The following is a 20174-nucleotide window of genomic DNA, read 5'->3' as shown; positions in this document are numbered from 1 at the left end:
ATAACCCTTAGTTTCGTTTTTGTTCTTTGGCGACAATTTCAGCTCTCAAATGTGATTAAAACTCGGCATACTGGCATAAAGGTATATCGCTGTGGCAACACATGCCAGTTCACACTGTAGCGACAGGTGAAGATGTGAAAAACGTGACATATAGGACCTCAAAGAATTAAGAGACGAGCTAAGCGCGGCAGCCGCTAGATGGAATTCACTGCAGCTTAATCGGCTCAACGCCAAAGTCTCTTAAGCAGCATGACGAGTTGTTCTTGTTCTTCACTTTCGCAGAAAATATGAAAGCCCCTGCTTCGTTAGGTGGTGCGGGCTTAGCAATATATTCTTTCTATTTTCTATCAACCCAAAAATGTTTTTGTGTCAGTAAATATCGCAGACGCTGTTTACTTGGTAAGAGCAATGAGATCTCAATAGCCTGCTATTTGCTAATGGCAAGGAACAGAACATTAAGAACCCAGCGCTAACATCGAACAAATTTCCGCCTATGGAAAAGAGTTCCGCATCAAATACTGTCACAGTTGTTGAAGTAAAACGAAGCATTTTTTTACCACTTACTTTTTCTGCATCTATAGGTAGCTGGAAGATAAATGCTTAAGCAACACATTACTCACACGCCTATATATGATTGCTGGACGTATCTCGCGACATTTTATTCTGTAGGTGTGGCCATCAAAGCAAAGTAAAGGAAACAGTCGCGACGCCTCTAATGTCCTATTATAACCTGATCCTAGACCTCGATAATTTCATGCTGAATTTCGGCATATAGACGAGGATGTCATGACGAAGTGTTTCTCTGATTTTCCATGCTAGTGAAGGAAAAGCGGGTGCAGTAGTCTGTTGCGTTTATACATATTTCTTCCTTCATACGCAATGAATTCAAGGCTCCTTCTGATGCATGTGGGCACAAGCGACCGCTGCTAGGCCTGCAATTTAGTTAATGTTAAGGGCTGCAACAGTTCCTTCAACTTTTAAGACCCCGTACTGCGCACAATGCCCACCTTTTTTTGGTTGCTTCCTTTAGTCGTGCTGATCGTTTATTTGAAGGCACGTGCTGACGTAAATAACACAAGTGCTTTCAATTACTATTTTCGTTTGGCCGTTTTGGATTGTTTATTTGAAGGCCATGCGGACGTAAATAAGACAAGTGCTAACGAAGTGACCTATGAAACACATGGGACAAAAGCATCCCATCGAGTTCGAAGAGAAGATAATGGATGGTCTCTAAGAGTAACATATATTATGGTGAGGCTACCCAAAAACAACAGAAAATATTTCTATTTTTTTATTTTTATTTGATCATACTGCAGACCCAGTGAAGGGTCCTGGCAGGAGGGGCAACAATTCCAAAAGAAAACAGAAAAGCATAATGCATAACATAAAAGCATAATTCGAAACGATGGCAAGTAGCAGGGAGCAGCAGACATTAAGTCATTAAGACAATACATGCTGACAGCCTGCAGATGTCAGTCTTCTTCGTTCAATCAGGCTGCTTCTATCTTTACGTCAAATTTTTCGCATCCAACTATTGTGCTTCCGTCGGTCACCTCTGTATGAACCTTCAGTGTGGTCGGCGTAAACTTGAAATCGGAAATATAGACCGAAAACGTATTTCAGAACCATCCAGAGTAGGTTAAAGGCACATTCTTGCAAAAACACTAAGTGCAACATGGGACTGGGAAAACAACGGCGAACGAACATTTCTGCGTCCCATTTCTGCGAACGATCGTTTCTGCGTGCAACAAGGCATTTTTGAACAACGTAAATTATAATGTGAGTGCCTTTAAAATTAAACGATACGAGATTCAAGAACAAGAGCATACGCAGAACTGAGCTGCCTGAAGAGGTGAGAATAAAACCGTGTTTACCTCAAAGGGAGAAAAATGTAGACATTGTCAATGTCTCTTCAATAGCGTATATAAACTATAAGCGATACATCACACGTCCGTTTTATATCGCAATGAGTGTAGTAGTAGTAGTAGTTTTATTGAATAAAATAATAATAAAGGAAGGAAACGATTTTTGCCTGCCCCGGTATCTGCTATCGATATGAACTGAAGCACATGAACTGGGGCGGCGGAAATAAAGGGATAACAAGGAGACAGGTAGGAGAAATCAAAGAGGTGAGCGACAGGGAGAAATGACAGTTTAGGTTAAAAGGTAAAGGAGTATAATACAATAATGTACATTCCACACAGTATGAGTTTGTTTGAGGCCCGCCCGCGATTGACTTAGCACGCTGGCCGTTTGCTTTTTTCGTCCTTTGCTTAAATTTTAGGAGCTGCTCTAAACTCATCTTGTTTGTAACTTTATTGAAAATTATGTTTTAACATTGGAGATGATACTAATATGCATTCCTTTAAAGCATCATAGCTTTCTTTTACGTACAATCGTGCGGGCTTGTACCAACGTTCGCAGGTATTTGCCCAACATTTCCGGCTTTTCGATTGATTTTGTTCCGTCTGTGAGTCGACGAAGTGGACGCGACGCTCGTATTTCATCACAAAACATTTTAGCAGTGCTTTCTGTGAACCTTAACAATTCTTCTTGAATAAAAATCACAGGCTTGAACGTATCGCACATACTGTGCGGCACTAAGAAAAACTCCTGCGTGAGAGGTGTCGACATCTTGTTGGCTCCTTCTAGACTGTAAGCTTGGCCAACTGCTTATACTGATTTTCCTCCCTTGTTAGCAAGTAAACTAGCAAATTCGTCTAAGTAAATTAGGAGTTCCTGAGGAACTTGACTCCATGAACGCTTTCAAACGTAAAAAATTACTTCTACATAGATAAGAAAATAAGGAGGAAGCCAACAGGCCATCTCACAACGAAGACCCTCATTTTCCCTGAACATCATTTGCTAGAACTAGACATATGATCTACCTTGCTTGGTTTTAACTCAGGTATACTGCTGCGGATATTGAAATAGGAAACCTGCCGGATACGAGGTGTTTACGCCACGGAGATAAGAGAATGGTACGGCGAGTGCATGTAGATCGTTAACGGATAATGCTGATTCACAGAAAGTAAAAAAATACCTATCCAAACAGGACGGAAGATTCTGGCATAAAAACACTAAATAATTTATGAGCTAGCCGTCCCCCACAGTTTTCAAACAGCTGACGGCTGCCATAATTTCGCATCTGTCTGCGCGTCCTCTGCGGTACATGTAAGCAGAAATAGGATTCTCTCGGTCACTTATTTGTTCTGTTTCGTCAGTCCTTATTTCATTTTTATTGCTTGATCACGTACAGTCAGGAACAAAGGGTTGGGGGACATGAGTTTCTGGAGAAATAATAATTTCTGTGTTACTGTGAAAACATAGTGAATGCAGCCTAATTCCGGGAAAATATGCCAAACGAAAAACTAGCAAGGCAAGAAAGAAATAAATGTTTTTCCGCTTCCCGCTTCCCGCATCCCGCTAGCTTTTATCCCTCACTCTGCGTATCACCTGCTCAGGCCAGATAATTAAGACATTTTATGCCAAAAAGATGCCAAGGAATCAATGATCTTAATGAGAATGGTAAATGTCTGACCGAGCATACAAAGACATCATATTATTAGAGGGTAGAAACTGCAAGGTAACAAAGCCAAAATTATTTCATTTTGAAATACATTCTCGACCACTATTGAAACCTCAGACCTAAGTGATTAGTAGACAATTTTAAATTTTAAACCATCTTTCCTTCCCCGTGATTATCCAATTGCTGGTCGCAAAACTCTTATTATGTGTGACTGACGGCACACTGCGAGTAAAATCTGTTGGCTCATCTAAGCAATAATAATTAACAAAGAGCGTATCTACTGGAGGAGCTATGCGGTTGCCGAGAGAAGATGGAATGCGAGCATGTTTGTTTTTTCTCATAGGCTGGCGTTCATTGGCGGGCTTTTGTCGTTGTACAGAGCGCAATGGAAACCTGCAAACACCTGAACAACATGGTTTGCATGGACAGGGAGAGCGCTTGTTCAGAAACGCTTCACATTTCTCGCGAGCGGCGTTTGCTATACGTGGTTATTGAATCGAGGAACAGCATTTTGAACGACAAGCCGCGCAGTATTTTTGAACGCGCAAGCCCTCAGCATGTTAAGTAACATTGCCACTATATTGCAAGAGAACTCAGAAGATTTCCCTAATGGCACATTACAGCTCATGAGCCGTTTGAAAAGGGAAGAGTCTCGCTTTGTTAAAAGCTGCAAAAATCCCGTCACTTAACACGGTTTATCGGCGCGAACAAACTATAATCACTGTACTTTTCAACTCTTCCCTCCTTCTAGTATAAGAAACGCGCCTGTCATCGCCTCGGCCGTCGATCACGAAAAATGTTAATTACGTAACTCAAGACCTTTCGCTAAACCTCTATGGGCGCTGGTGGGCAGCAGGACGGACCTATAATATTGTCACTGGGGAAGACGACTTTGTAAGCAGTGGGTCGGAACGGCGACCTCACGCAATGCCCGCAGGTCATTGCATCATTTTTTCACTTTCAGCCTTGCTCCCGTGTTCTTCGGTTTGTCGCCTCGTTAAAGTAAGGGCAAAATGTAGGCGACGTAAGGTCGCGAAGCAGCTGCATCAGTGGAATCCGATACTCACTTCTAGAATTCCGCTTGTACTGAGATACTTTGTAATCCCTTGTCAAAAATAGGGTACGTTTGCATTAATATTACTGCGTAAACAATACTACGTGAGGTTTCAGCCCGTCGCGTAAACTCGGCCGGTAGCCACTCCGCGCCGCAGATGGCGCGTCGTTGCCATAGCAACAAGAGCGACCGCAGATGGGACACCTCTTCAAGCCATCGGGTAAACCCGGTCGGTAGACACGCCGGGCAGCGCCGCAGAAGATGAAGAAGATACGTCGGCTTTGCTTACGCAACCTACCGCGTTTAACTAAAGCTAAACCCCAGGTAATTTTTTGTTAACGAATTAATCACGTAGTTGTTATTTTACTGAAATTATTGTTCACTGAAAGGGTTGTTTATGTAATCATTCCTTCTGTTTGTTATTAGTCGTTTAGCAGTCTACAAATCAGTTCTTAAATTAATCATAATCGAGCTGGGAAGTAATCATAGCTTACTTAATTAAAAAGGTAATTAATAATTGAACGATCAATTATTGACGTTTGTTTAGCGGTGTATAACATTAAATGAATTATTGTTTTAACAAATTATACATTGATTGATTGATTGATTGATTGATTGATTGATTGATTGATTGATTGATTGATTGATTGATTGATCTATGCACTGGTCTTCTAATTTCATGTTGGCGGCATTTAAAGGTTTTTCTAAGGGGGGGGGGGGACGATCGTAACCCCCAAATTTCATCTTCCTTTCGTTTGTCGCCGAAACAGAGAGACAATAAGTTTCAAATGGTTGACGGAAAACCATGGGTGGCTAGAATTGTTACGTCCTGCCCCGTCTCAAATTTCATTTTCGAGGTCGAAATGCATGACGTAGGCGCAAAGCTTTACGATTTTCTTCAACTCAAAGCCATAAGCACAGACCCTTAGCTTTTTATTATAACATTAAGTACGTGCGATAAGGTTTTCTTTCTTTTATGACAATAATCTTGTGTATCTACTTCAGAGTTTCTAAAGATAATTATAGGTTATTTTAGCGCTTCTGAAAGTTACCTGAACGTGGCAGAGGCAGGCTGTGATTCTGCCCTTCAGCGATCGCTGCCATGCTCATTGCTACCGCAGCTATGCAGTTCTTTAGTTCAGCGGAAGGGCTTTTTCTTGCGCACATATCAGTGCTAAAAACTGTTTTCTCCAGAGGCTTTCGATGCCTTCCTGATTGGCGGAGAATCTTCGTCGCTGGGTACATTGGGTATTTCTGAATTTTTGCCTTTTTTAATATACGAAAGCTTTATATCTATTGACGTCAAAAATTAGATGACGGCGTCCAGGAAAAAATGGCACTACTTCCTGTTTCTAAAACATTACTGTAACATCAACATCCCGAGGACCATTCAGGAGCCCGTGACATAATACAAAGGGTACATCGGCCCAGCCAAAAATTTTAGGGGTCCTACTGCCAGTGGGTCGTTTAATCCAGAACTTGAGCTTTTTCTCTCGGAATATCGGGTTCACTCAGGCCATACCGAAAATTTCAAAATCAAAAATGAGCCACCCTCATCGTTGGCGCTAGCTCAAAAAACACGGAGGGTTCACCAGAAAATTTTAATATCTAACTTCGCTCATCCAAGAAAGTATGGATTGGACCGAAGCAGTCCTCTAATGTTTTCGCATTCACAGCAAGGCAGTAATCTTAAATGCACTCTTAATTATCATTCCATGTACATTGGTGTGAATGAGCACATGAGTGATCTATAATGACAAAACGCCCACACTTTCAATGCAGGGAATATGCTCAAAACAGATTCTCAGGTCTTATTAGGTATTTTTGGCTTCAACATAGAGCATGGAAGTTTATCTCTGATTTACTTAAAGTCCTACATAGATTAAAATAAGAATACTTGTCCTACCATGATCCGATTCTGCCCAAACAGAGTATTTTGGAGCCGTCCAAGTTCCTCACAGCAACGCGAGCTTTCGGATGATAGGCCAGTGGCTCGCTAATGCCGAATGTGAAATTGGCCATCATTGTTTTTCCCAGCTGGGCATCCTCGATTATCTACCTGGTTCACTTTCACGAGACCCGTGCCTGCGTGAGCAGAAAAAAGATATGTGAAATTTGCCTACGTCATGCTGCGGAAGGCTAATGGAGAGGTTATCTCTGTTAACACATTTATTAAAAGAAATGACGCCTCTCTGCGCAAATTGATTATACTCTATGCACTCACATCATAAAAGGCGCATAGAAAAATAAAGTGGACATTCTTCTGAAAAACCCAATTATTTGCAATAGTTTTGATCGCCACCGAAGAATTCTCTATTTATATATGACTTACGCTTTATACGCTTTCTGTATTGCGTGTAATGTATATGTACGTTACATTTCAAAATTCCATCACAGGTAATTGTTTGCTAGACATCCTCTTTAAATTGTAATTTCTTCTGACATTCTTTTTTTTTACGCACTGCTTTTAGGAGCATTGCTTAGAAATTCTAGGTAAAGGGCCTCAATAACTTTTACACTTGTTTTATCATTTGCTACTTTTCCTGCCGTCCGTTGTAACTCTCCTCGTGTGATGCCACACACATATGACATTTTGGCTAGCCCTTTGGAGAGAGTAAACTACGTTATTGCTTTCATTTTTACTTTTTGCATCATTGATTAGAAGCAATTCGTGCTGTTATAATGATGCGGGGCCAGGTGGTTGAAGGCGTTAAATTTACGTTTGCCGTTAAGTCTGCCTTTTTTTTTTTTTTTCACTTTGTCTCGGGAGTTTATTTATTTATGTGCAGCGTAGAATGCATACTTCGGTTCTTAAATGCATTTGAACCCGAATGGATGTATAGGCTGAATGTTAGCTTAATGTTAACCGCGTTCGCCGCAGAGGATTTCCAATGCGTTCATTCAGGTGCCTCTCCTTCCCAGATATTTTCTTGTTCTTTTCAGTAAGGGGGGTTTAAAGGTGCACCTACTTACGGGCGTATTAACCTAAATTCTGAATACACTGCCAAAAAAATGCCTTTCATTATCTCCAGTCGACCTTTCAGATCACTATTGTAATACACACATGCAATCATTTTGTCCACTTGATTGCAATACTAGTCTGCATTAAACAAATCGAATGCAATTGTCTCTGTTAACATTGAGCTCCTTTAGGGCACGCTATCGTTGTCCCAAATGAAAAACAAAATTATGGGGGACACGCGGTCCGCCTTTAAGGGTGTGGCGCGAGAGCCTAGGCTACCAACCCACATACTCGCATATAAAGCACCACTTCAACCAAGCCGTGTAAATGTGTCGGTGTGGGTGTAACGTGAATGGCCTGGCAGGCTAGTTTTGATATCATCTTCCCATGGGAAAGAGGCCCGAGTCGGCAGCTCCTGGCAAACGTTTCGTCAGGCAACCCTATGTCTAGTAGGTGCTCGATCATGTCGATTGGCAGCTACAGCCTGTTAGCGCTACGTTTGCTGGCAGGCTACTTCGCTCGAAGTGACCCCTGGCTGCTTAAAAATCACGGCGCAGCCACGTTGGCGGCTCGAAAACCTGACGTACAAGAATTTTTCACGATAAAGGCCAACTTTATATTTGCTTCGAGTGAATACAACTTGACATCAATTGCACTGAAAAGAGATATCGAGGAGTTTGCCGTGTTCGGCACAGCTGAAATTGTTTAGAGTCGAAAGCTGTTCTGTTGTGTGCCACGCCACGTAGGCATCGACGGCAATGAGAGAGGGAACAATTGCGCTGCACAAGCTCGCAGTGAAAGTATTGAAAAATCAGCATTCCGCATAAACACTGCCTGACGCTAATCCATTGTAAAGAGAAAGATAAGTGGCAGTCTATGGGGGCTCTAAAGAAAATAATAAATTGAGGCTCATAAAACCCGTAATAGAAGAATGGAAGTCGAGCAAAAAGCAGCAAAATTTCTTGGAAGTGACAGTATGCCTTCTCCGTATAGGACACACATCTTACACACAACTTTTTACTAAAGAAACACGACAAGCCCACTTGTGAAGATTGTGGAGAGGTGCTCACAGTTAATCACATCCTAAATACATGCCTAAACCTTGTGTCACTACGGAAAAAGCATTTTACTACTTTCTACAATCATGCCGCGCCTTTCCATCCCAGCTTACTTTTAGGAGAAAGCGCAGTAGTAGATTTAAGGGTTTTTAGTTTCCCAAAAGGAGGTGTTATCTTTCTAAACAAACTGTATTTTTTAACACACCCGCTTTCCGCTTTCTTCACAAAACAAATTTTAACCTTGTTCTTAGCGCGGGATAGCCTTAGTCGTTTTCGCGCCAAAAAACCCCAAAACACAACACAACGCTTTTATAACACGTAAGCTGGGCCTTTTAATTGCCTTCGCAACGAGAACAAAATGCTTGGTCCCTATTGTTGAGTAACCTTTGTGGAGGGAATTTAGAGCGACGTTACATACAAAATGCATTCACAGCATACATCCCCCGGCAACCGACAAGCGCTGCATCCTTTCTGAGGTAACGTTTGCGGCGGGACAGCCGCAATGAAGTTATTATATTCAGCTCTCAGATATACACTATACATAAAGAAATATTATATGTTCATGACTACCGGATAGACAAAGCAACAATTCATGTTTAAAATTGGTTGTCTTTGCTAACTGAGAATGCAGGAACCTCCTCGTCTCAATCGTATTGCAGCTGATGCCGCACGCGCGGCAGCGAGCGTTGTCCTGCCGCATGTGCGCGTGCATCCCTGGGCCCCAGAGTTGGACGTTTCACTTGTCGGGCGATACCATTGCTCACAAAGCGCACTAGAAAAGGCGTTCAACGCAAGGTTCTCAGTTGTAGGGCAGTCATAAAGCACTCAACACACCACACCACGGTTCCAACATAGTGACGACAACGCAATAAATTTCCGATACCACCCCCCTCCTCCTTGTTGTCAACTCTGGCGCACAAATTGCTCCTATGGCACAATAACGTACCTCCCTGTGGCGCCAGATTTACCCTATTTAATAAAGTGTAGTTCAACCTCTCTTCGTACGGAGTTCAGGACGGTGTGACACGTTTCATTGCCTAATAATTTACATACATTTGCTAGTCTTGTTTGTAATATAAGGACTGAGTCGACCATAATTCTTCCAATTGTTTGCCCTATCGTGGAAAACAGAGCAAGCGCACCGTCTAGCGCACCGGAGTTATAACGAAAATAGAGAGGGATGCTTTCCCGGTTCTGCACCAAAATTAATGATGACAAACTTTTCCCGCCAGAACAAGAAAAGAGATTAAGCGGCTTGCTCATGGATATAATTTATTTTCATTTCTGATCAGGGCGATTGGGAAAAGAAGCGTGCGACGGGACGTCGGTGAGCCGCCATGCTGGGTGTTCTCGCTGCTCCGCTACCCCGGTGCAAGCTGATCGACGGCCGCTGCCGATGTCTTTCTGCGCGCTATTTAAATGTGTTAGCGATTGCCTTACTTCACTTTCGACGCCAGCGTCCTCCTAGACCCCTTAGACCGCAGTCATCTGCTCCTTTCGTCGCGCACATCGAATGTCTCGCTCGCGTGGTCCCCTGACGCCAGCTGTCCGCCTCTGGGCCTGTGCGTATCCGGGCGAGCCGGTGCCGTACTGGTAGAGTGTTTTCCAATTGTACGGGTGCTGTTTTTTTTCTTGTGATATTTTTGAGGGTTCAGGTTGGATTGAGTAATTGGACTACATATGGCTCTGTGTTGCTTGGGTGAAATCCGTGCTAAAAGTAGGGAACGGGGAGGTTCTGCGTGGTGGGGTGGAGAGGGGCGCTTTTACAGTATACGGCTCGTAATGTGAAATCAGCAGTGAAGTTAGGAAGGCGTTGCATGAGTGGGGGCGCTTTCTCGCTATTTCATCGTAATCACCTCGCTATCCTACGTGACCTAGGAGCATGCGTGTGGAACGCGTCGTTATAAAAGCCTAGAGAAGACGCCCGACTACTGTGCCGGAGTACCCGGGTTCGAACCCGACCTCGGCGGCTGCGTTTCGGTGGAGGCGAAACGAAGAGGCGTCCGTGTGCTGTGCGTTGTCAGCGCACGTTAAAGATCCCCAGGTGGTCGAAATTACTCCGTAGCCCCCCACTACGGCTCCTCTATCTTTCTTCCAACAGTAACTACCACCTTCCTCCCTTTCCTTTGGGCGGGTCAGGTGTTCACAGAAACAAGTGTGACAGATACTGCGCCTTTTCCTTCCTCCGGGACACAAATCTCTTTCAAAGGCACAGGAGGTCACCTGGCGAAAATTGTAGACACATTCATTTCCAAATACAGTCACTTATGTTACATCACATGCTATGGGCATGTCCTCGAAATTCCCATCCGCGGGACCTACAGCTCTCCACCTGCGCGAGCAGTGGGAGGCCGATATGCTCAGCTAGGACCTCCTAATCCAACTGCGGGCCACTGAGCGTGCAACCCAGGTCGCCAGAGCTCAAGGGCTACTGGACACCTAGCGCTAAAGCCCCTGCCTGCCTGTGTTCCTCAACTAATAAATGTTTATCCTCCTCCTCCTCCTATAGGATTTCCAATACACTTGATGGAACTTTAGATTGCGCAATGTGTGAGGAGCAAAGTGACAAAAATCTAGCTGTAACGATGAAAAGTGAGTTGCGGCGGGATTATAGAAAACATGACATATTCTTACTCGAGTGCAGCAAGTACACTCAGCTTCAAGAATATTGCTTCCCGGTGTTTTGAACATATGTTAATTATTTAATCGCTTACAACGCGTAGATGTTCCCAGTTTTTAAATCGGAAATTCTCATCGCCTGTGCCCTTCTGCGGGCGACGCATGCTTTTCAGATTATACAACCGTTGTAATTAGTGCTGTAGGTTATTTAAGACAATTTTCTTGAATAAATGTGTTTCCCATTTTTTCAATTAAAAACAAACTTCAGATGTGCTCAAGACGACATCATAAGGCAGCCGAAATTACATTCTGTAAACGGCGCAAGACCTCCACGAAGTACATTCACTCTTTTTATTTCTCGAAGCAAGAATTTTTCAGCATCTATAAAAATGGTGAGCAGGGTTTTCGCTTTGACGAGGAGGAGATCGTGCATCAGTCCATTCATGCCGCTTCTATCATGACTTTAAATGACTGGCATCCGACCGTAGTTCCTCCGTTGGTAACTTTAAGCTCGATACTGATCGTCGTTGGCGCATTCTGAAAGAAGCATAAGCAAAATCATAAATGCGGTCTATTCTACTGAAAATATGGTTTTAGTTTTACGGAGGCATGACCAAGATTTTACAATCTCTTTCTGCCTTTTGTAGTACAAACTTCAACGTATCGAATGTCCATAGTTATTAGTCAGCAAGCAAAAGCGTTAAAATCTAGGTCACACTCATTGTCTGTGAAAACCTGCTTGCTCTGTCAATATCGGCCGGCCCAACAGAGTGCCGCCATCTTGTGCCTCAAAAGCATGTCATTTGCACAGAGACATGCGCACGTCAGCGATTGATGCTTCTCTCAATAAGAAGGCGTGCCTGATTGTAGTGCTCAGGCCAACAAAAATGTGTGGGGGGCATCTGATTATGTATCGAAACAGCCCGCTGCACCATCAAATAAACTCTGGATTGCAGTTCTGTAAGTTGTTTCTTCATTTTATTAACTATTTCTGAAGAAACAAAATTGATTGCCTGCTTGAAAACCATCTCATTTCTTACATTTCAGAACGTTATAAGCCTCACTGTTTTAGTGCCAATGCTTTTTAGCGAGTTTAAAGATTTAGTGCGTCGTTTTAAATATAAACCCATTTCAGCAGTTTGAATACCGTATAAATACTTCACACTATATAGAAGGAGGCAGGAGGATGAAACTGTGCCAGTGCGATAATTTTCTTTTGCGCTCAAAATGCTGACTTACGCCAATGATCAGCTGTATGGCAGAATCTAGCTGGGCGCGTATAGTTTCTTGAACCGTGATTGCGGGCACAGGGCATTGGTTGTTCCATAGCTTAGTCAGATCTTTCTCCTGACTGCTGGTGCCACCGCAAAGCTTGTATGTGCTGCAAAAAAAAAAATAAAATTCCCTTTGAGATGGGCTTGAGGGCGGGCAGCAGACGCACAACCTGGCACGACCAAAGCTACAAAAAACTTATAGAAAGTTAGCGGACTACGTTTAACCCTTCTAACGAGCGCGAATAGTGAAATAAACTTTACAGGGCTGCTTTCACTAACGGCACCTTCATTGTCATCCCTACTATCATCATCACTATCACGCTATTATCATTATCAACTAAATTCAAAGTCATTGTTATCGCTATTACCATGATTATCACTGACTGCATCATTATTATCTTTGCTGCTATCATCCTCCCGCTAGGCAAGTATTACGATCGGTTTCTCACGACATCAAAATCATGTATACAGAATTCGTTCTTTGCCAGTTCGGAAGTACCATGATGTGCCTTATGATTTGCTTATGTTGATGTGGCGGTTTAGTTTGCGGGAAAGCCGAATCAGGGACCAGCATGTTGCGATCATTGAAGTCTTTATTCCGAGAGCAGTGCGGTCTGATACAGGAAGTGTGGGCTCCAATAAAGAGCAAAAAGGGAAGTGTACGCTGCCCTGGAAGAGCCGCCTAGTTGGCTACCGCATCCCGATGCTCGTTTGTGCCTTCCTGAATTTTGTGGTTTCTTATGGCGAGGAATTACTGGATTATTGCGGGCTTGCAGTGTGCCGCCTGGTTATTTGAGGCATGAGTTGATATAGTTTCTTTTCTGGGGAGATTTCCCAGGCAATAAAGCAATAAAGCAGAAAATCCCGGCATGCGGTAGTAATTTGCGCGCTCGAGTAGGGATCAGAGGAATACGGGTTCGATTCCCCGTGAAGACAGATTTTCGTTTTCAGTTTTTGCGAATACGTCTTGAGAGTATTTCTGTGACCCATTCGCCAAGAAGAGATTTTACCCGTAAAAGCAGTGTTGTTCCTGGAAACAGGAAGCCAGGAAAATCGCGGTAAGGGCGTTCGGTGACCTTCTCTTGTGCACTTCGTTTCTTACGAGGTGGACGTCGACATTGTGGGCGACACGGAAGCGAAGGGCAACGACGCTCGAAGCATATGACGAAACTTAACTTATTATAATGCTAGCAACAATGTAAAAGCATATATATAAGAGATAGAACCGACAGCGCATCAAGTTAAAACACTGGCGCCAAACTATGCTCCGCTGTTATACGCAACATTCCACCTCGAAGCTGTTATTAAGGCTCCTTCAAAGCCTGCCTGTTTCCTCTCTCGACGCCTGACCACGAACAGTCGGATGTAACGCGGAGCTCTTTTTTACAGCGTCGAGTTTCCTGTCGCTTGTCGTGTCCGGTTGAGATTCTGCCTTCAGCTTGGACAGGCAGTACACATCGATTAACACTTGCCATATCTCATCGCTTCTCATTTTGCTGACCACGTTCAGTAGCTTCGGTGTCGTCTCTCCATTCTTCCTTGCTGCAAGAGAAAAAAGCTTGCAAGATGCGCTGTCGAAATCTAACCTACAAGGGAGACCTAGAACCTTCCTCGCACGTCCTTTGGTAAACATTCAGCGCCTTTAATTTGTCCACCACAAGAAGAATCTCTCCTGCTCTCTTATGAAATAACCTCATATAGGTTCTTTTACATAAACGTCAAAAATCATAACGAAGCCACTCATATTTACGACAGTAAAATATATCACATGGCTATGTTATGATATATTTATAAGAGTTTAGGGGACGTTCTTTATCAGGTTATGGCGTCCAACAGCTCCTTTCAGTAAGGTGCACCCTCTACACAGTACACAAATTACGACTCACCTATGGGGCTGAAACGTGGAGGCTAACCAAGAGAGTTCGACTTAAGTTGGGGACAACCCAGAGGGCTATGGAACGAAAAATTGTAGGGGTAACATTAAGAGACAGAAAGCGTGCAGAGTGGGTCAGAGAAATAACTCAAGTTAACGACATTCTAGTGGAAATTAAGAAGAAGAAATGGACATGGGCAGGACATGTAGTGCGAAGAGAGGATAACCGATGGTCGCTGAGGGTAACAAACTGGATTCCAAGGGAAGGAAAGCGTAGCAGGGGTCGGCAGAAAGTTAGGTGTGCGGATGAGATTAAGAAGTTCGCAGGGGTCAAGTGGATGCAGCTAGCACAGAACCGGGTTAAGTGGAGAAATATGGGAGAGGCCTTCGCCCTGCAGTGGGTATAATCAGGCTGATGATGATGATGATGCGCATCGTTCTGACTAAAAATTAGTTTTAAAGTAAGCTTTTCCCCATATTTATCAACGCGCTTGCCTGCTTTGTATAAACCGCAGAGCTTGCCTTGTACTATGAGCATATCTCGTAAGCCGCTGATGAGGGGTCCAGTTTTCAGTGGCGCCTGTGATCCACCGGTCATGCGCTGGTTACAGGCTTTCTCTTATCCCGGTGTATCCCGGTATTCGACATCGCTACGGCGAGAGGCTTGCAAAATGGTATTTTGACCCAAACCTCTATAGGCCGAAAAGCCTTTATTTGTTTATTTACCCACAGCGCCAGTTTGGCAATGGGGTGGAGGGTTAGGTATTTATACATAATACAGAAATGTACGTAATTGGCGAAAAAAAAAAAACAACTGAAAGCAGCACAGTCACCCACAAAATAACAGGTAAAAGTAACAGAAAACAATAACATTGATAATTTCAGTACGTTATGTCAAAGCGTAAGGATTGTAGCCTAAAATTTTAACCATGTATTTTCAGCAAAGCTACTGTGCCAAAACCTGAACAACGGGGAAGCGTACAAAACACGAATAATGACATCTGCGGACAGATAACTGCTTCTTATCTAACGACCTATTGGGCATTTTGGCCAAAGCTCTTTTTGTGCGATTGATATTCACGGTTCTTATTGTGCCCTGATCTGAGCTCCTGCCCAAAACAGCTGCAGTGTAACATGTGCATCCTCGCTCCAACGCATGTCAACCGTAGAAAAATGGCGAAAACAATGTTACAGTGACAACGACTGCCACACGCAGCCATGTCAGTTGGGCGCCAATGCCTGTATGAAAAGTTGACGAAAATGGAGGTCTTTCCTTGCCGGAAGACGGGGCTTATATATATATATATATATATATATATATATATATATATATATATATATATATATATACTGTAGTGTCATACCAACGCTCGATGACTGTCGACGGTGAAAAAGACGACGAACGTATGTCGAAAAGGCGCGTGCTACGAAGAAGACGGCAGACAAAGAAGAAGACGCAAGTGACTGACGCGATAGTTAAACGTTCGACCAGAGCACCGACCCCAGACCGAACGTACTCTTACAATATATATATATATATATATATATATATATATATATAAATGACATCTCCCACAAAGTATTTCAGTAATTCTAGACTATCAGAGGTAGCATCTTAAAAAACCGTTTAAGAGTTTCTATAAGCACAGTACTTTGTAAGCTTGATTTGCGGATGGAGCGATTGAATTCGTCGTACCATGAGCCGATGTTACTTATGCAAGGAATCTTGGAGCCACTCTGCTTCCGCACGGTGATTTGCAATGTTGGGTTTGATCCGAGCGATTCGCCGACTTTCAGGGTGAAGTTCACGACCATCGTTTGTCCAATTTTGGCGTTTTCGATAATCACAGCAGACACCTGTACTTTCGCAGAACCTGTTCGCCATCAGAAATAGAAAGGATGAAAGATTAGGCGAAAACAAACCCTTGGCCAGCTCAATAGCAAAGATTTATTTTCTTACATTCCTAAAGGGCTCAATTTCCACTTAACTTGATTCTGTTTATTCCTCCTCCTTCTAAAAATAGAACGTTTTTTTTTTCAACTATTACCCGCGTGACACCTTCCTTATACAATTGAATGTTAGCATATCCATGGTTTCTAGAAGTAGTGCTATAAGACAGGATCGGACACAGGTGCAGAGAGGACATGCGGTTTTCGTGCGCCTCGCCTGCCTGATATGCTATGCTATGCTTGCTATGCTATGTCTGCTTGCTATGCTTCTCCTAGCCATGCAAACAGAGCACGAATCGCATAACATAAGTATTATGTCCACATGTTTGTCACGTAGCTAACCGCATCAATATTCGACCGGTTTATAGATACACCAACTGCTTATCTCATTTGTTCTCGTGTTCTTTCTGGAACATGCTTTGAATATGTTCCGTTCTACTTGAATTTGGAGCGCCAGTCATATATATACGCTGTGAGACAATCATTTGCAATGATTCCTGCGCTTGTGTATGCAAAGCAGTGATGAGGCCTGTTCTGCTTCGCGACATGTTGTCATAACTGACTCTGCCGTTATACGCAAGCATACAGAGATGAACTCATAATCGGTCGGGATGGCTTGCTGGCGATCTCAAAGACGAGTGTGAGGTCGCACAATATCACTACACTTGCCGCGCTATTCAAGTGCCGTACCTAGTTTTGAGGAAGGGTGGGGTAATATCCTACTGAGCCCTGAAGACGAGAGAAAATGGTAGTGTTGAAGGCCTGTCAATGTTGTCCCGAGTGATGGCTTACCAACCAAACGCAAAACTAGCTAAGCCACACCGGAAGGTAGTTCTATCGTCAGTTCACACTGCCTAAATATGTTACAGATATAGGGTTCTTGCTAAAAACTACAGAATCTATAACTGATTGTTTTCTAAAGGTATGTAATCGGCCCGAATCTAAAATCCTGAACATACGTGTACCAAATAATTTCAGCCTGCCTACAAGCGTACAGGTTATAAATTGATTACACGTGATTAACAAAAACAAACGCATTGTGTATTGCCTTCTTTTTTTTCATCCAAAAGGAGCTTTACTGCAGCAAACCCGAATTTTGTTGTAAGGCAGTTGTTTGAAGCTTTCGTTTCTCTCATTCTATTGCATATAACGCAGAGTCCAGGTCAATCAGGCAAAGTTATGATGCGGTAGAAAAAATTAAGCAATACCACTCAAGCTCTGACAAAGCTGTTAGATTGTTAAAATGAACATCAGATGCTCAAAAAGAGAACGAAAATTCATGGCAGTCTGGTTTCGCAAAGTGTGACTAGTCGGCCTAATGATTATGTCGGTTATGCCATGTGCATAGAGAATTTAGGTGTAAGGAAGCGACCGAAACAGAGTTGGGATTAAGTAGAATGAGAACATATTTAGTCGCAGCAGCTTTTTCATCTTGCCACTTGAAGTGATTCCAGTATTGTTAGTTTTAATGGGCTCAAAGGGGAAGTCTGAATTTCAGAAAAAAATTACCATAGTTTTTCTCAGTATGCTTTCAAGTTCATTACTACTTTTTGTTTTGGTAAAGGGGTCCCATCATCATCGTCATCAGCAGGACTATACCCGCTGCAGGGCAAAGGCCTCTCCCATATTCCTCCAATTAATTCGGTCCTGTGCTAGCTGCATCCACTTCACCCCTGTGAACTTCTTAACCTCCTCCACCCACCTAACTTTCTGCCGCCCCTGCTACGCTTTCGTTCCCTTGGAATTCAGTTTGTTAGCCTCAGCGACCATCGGTTATCCTCTCTTCGCACTACATGTCCTGCCCATGTCCATTTCTTCTTCTTGATTTCTACTAGAATGTCATTAACTCTTACCCAATTTACACACTTTCTTTCTCATAACGTTACACCTTCTGTTATTCGTTCCATAGCCCTCCGAGTTGTCCTCAACTCAAGAGGAGACGCGGGTCTTAAAGCAAATTTTTTATTTATGGCTACAATATCACGAAACTTTCCAGACATATGGTTTTTTTTTCTCCTTATTCCTAAAATATAATCATAATGGAGATGATCGTTTTAGATGAAACATTATCTTGCAAAGTCCAGAGCGTAAATATGAAAATTGGCTTTCAATTTAAAGTTTATCTGTCGGGGATAGAAACTCAGTAAAAGGATTGCGAAATTTTAGGAACTGTGCAGAGCGTCGATCATAAGCGCTGCTCGCAACTGAAACAAGGTAATCGGTAAAGCGGTTGTTCAGCTGCTCTCCAGACAATGTGCTACCGCCTATCGTGATGGAAATACAAGTCTGTACTGTGTTTGAGGGTAAGATTTTTATTAGTTTGCTTCCAAGTTAATTTCCTTCCAGAGATAAGCGATAGATTTTAGCCAGCTGTGACCGTTTTACATATAATATGGTATGTTATCCCTATATGCTGCTGAGTATGTGACGAATAACAGAGGACAAGTAAATGATTACTTATTAAGCGACTAGCAAACTTCATTTAGGTGAACGAGGATCGGCAGTGAGAAACGCGCATGAGAGCCATTAATGCTGTAGCTTCAATGTCCTTAATGCGGTAGCTTTAGAGTCTTCCTAGTTGTTTTGTGTCTGGCCCTTTCAGTTTACCCCTCAGGACAATAATCTTACCCACCATCCATGGCTTGAATTCATTTATGCGCTTATATGACACGAAGGATTTGAGACAGTCTCGACCTATGCAAACAAATCGCGCCCGCAGCTAGCTGATGTCATCACTTGCATAAAAATTTGACAAACAATTTTGTAATTAACTTATATTCAGAATGTTAGCGACCCGACAATGTTCTTTAAAAGTGCATAAAGGAAACTATTAAGAGAAGCCCTCCTGCCTAGAGGTCATGCAGCACTTATTACTCATAATCTCAAAGCCTTTGTTAAATTAATATGCTCTGCATAAGATAATCACGGCTTTTAAGAAAATTAATCTCATATAGAAGTTGATGAGCCTTGGCCACAGAGGGATTATTCGATGGCAGTTTCAAGTTTAAAATGTTGCGTGATAATGAAAGGTACAAGACTGCCGTTCCTTATCCGCAAAATACGTATACATTTTTTTTTTTTTTTTTTGCAAATGTGGCACTGCACTGAATGAAAACTGTATCTGCTTCTCTAACCAACCTCTAAGTAATGAAACACTGATGAACGCTTACTAGAGCACGACGTTGGTGTAGGCCTTTGCACCGAAGCTGTAACCAGTTGAAAGCCTGCAAGTGCGAGTATCAGCACTACGTGCAGCATGTCTGCTTCTCCTTGCAGGTGCTTAGAAAGATCCGCTCCTGCAGTTGTGCGTGCTCTACTTCGCGTTATATGCACCGCGACCCTGGTCGTGTCACCCGTGTTACGAGTAAGCAGTAAAACAAACAAACAAGGGGCTTTCAGCAAATATCCAGCGCCCTATAAGCTCTGGGCTGCGACACCGTGCTGACGTAAAATACTGGCGTCATCATGTCGGATCAAGCTGCGTATCAGCCGGGCTGTTTTCATCTCTTATCTTCGCAAGGAGCATTGAACGCGCATAACATCCGCCACGTGCGAGCAAAGGGCGAAACTAGTTATAGGTATTCATCCAGCGTCGAAAGCATATCAGCTGGAACGGTAAAGTCAGTATGAAATTTATGACTACAAGCGATGTCGCAAGACAGATATGTTTCGTACTTTCAGCCAGTATACCAACAGGGGACAAATGCGAACAAACATGAGGACAGATGGTACGGGGCAACTCGGAAGTCGTGGGTCGTGGGTTCGGCTCCCATCGGCAGCATGCGATTGTTTTACGCGTAAACAGCTCGCTCGGGCGAGAAGCTACCGCCCTAACCAAAACTGATGGCTTAGTTT

General features: G+C 43.1%; 1 protein-coding gene across 2 annotated transcripts in view; it reads right to left on the bottom strand.

Annotated features, from left to right (window-relative positions):
- LOC146172830 (uncharacterized) overlaps positions 1-19668 on the bottom strand; it is a 32677-nt gene extending 13009 nt beyond the window's left edge. Inside the window, exons 1-4 of one of the 2 annotated variants that reach the window (XM_084583233.1) lie at positions 19490-19646; positions 16066-16243; positions 12462-12603; positions 11569-11759 (exon numbers count right to left, since the gene is read on the bottom strand). In XM_084583233.1, coding sequence (XP_084439359.1) covers positions 11664-11759; positions 12462-12603; positions 16066-16243; positions 19490-19577 — 504 coding nt within the window. In that variant the 5' untranslated portion in view covers positions 19578-19646 and the 3' untranslated portion in view covers positions 11569-11663. Of the gene's footprint in view, positions 1-11568; positions 11760-12461; positions 12604-16065; positions 16244-19489 lie in introns of those variants that run through there. The other variant, XM_084583234.1, reaches the window with a different exon arrangement.
- Positions 19669-20174: the final 506 nt, after the last annotated feature.

This window comes from Amblyomma maculatum, chromosome 11 (assembly GCF_055883805.1).
Source record: "Amblyomma maculatum isolate TAMU_Amacu chromosome 11, ASM5588380v1, whole genome shotgun sequence".
Taxonomy (NCBI): Eukaryota; Metazoa; Arthropoda; class Arachnida; order Ixodida; family Ixodidae; genus Amblyomma; species Amblyomma maculatum.
This window is presented reverse-complemented; position numbering and strand designations above follow the sequence as displayed.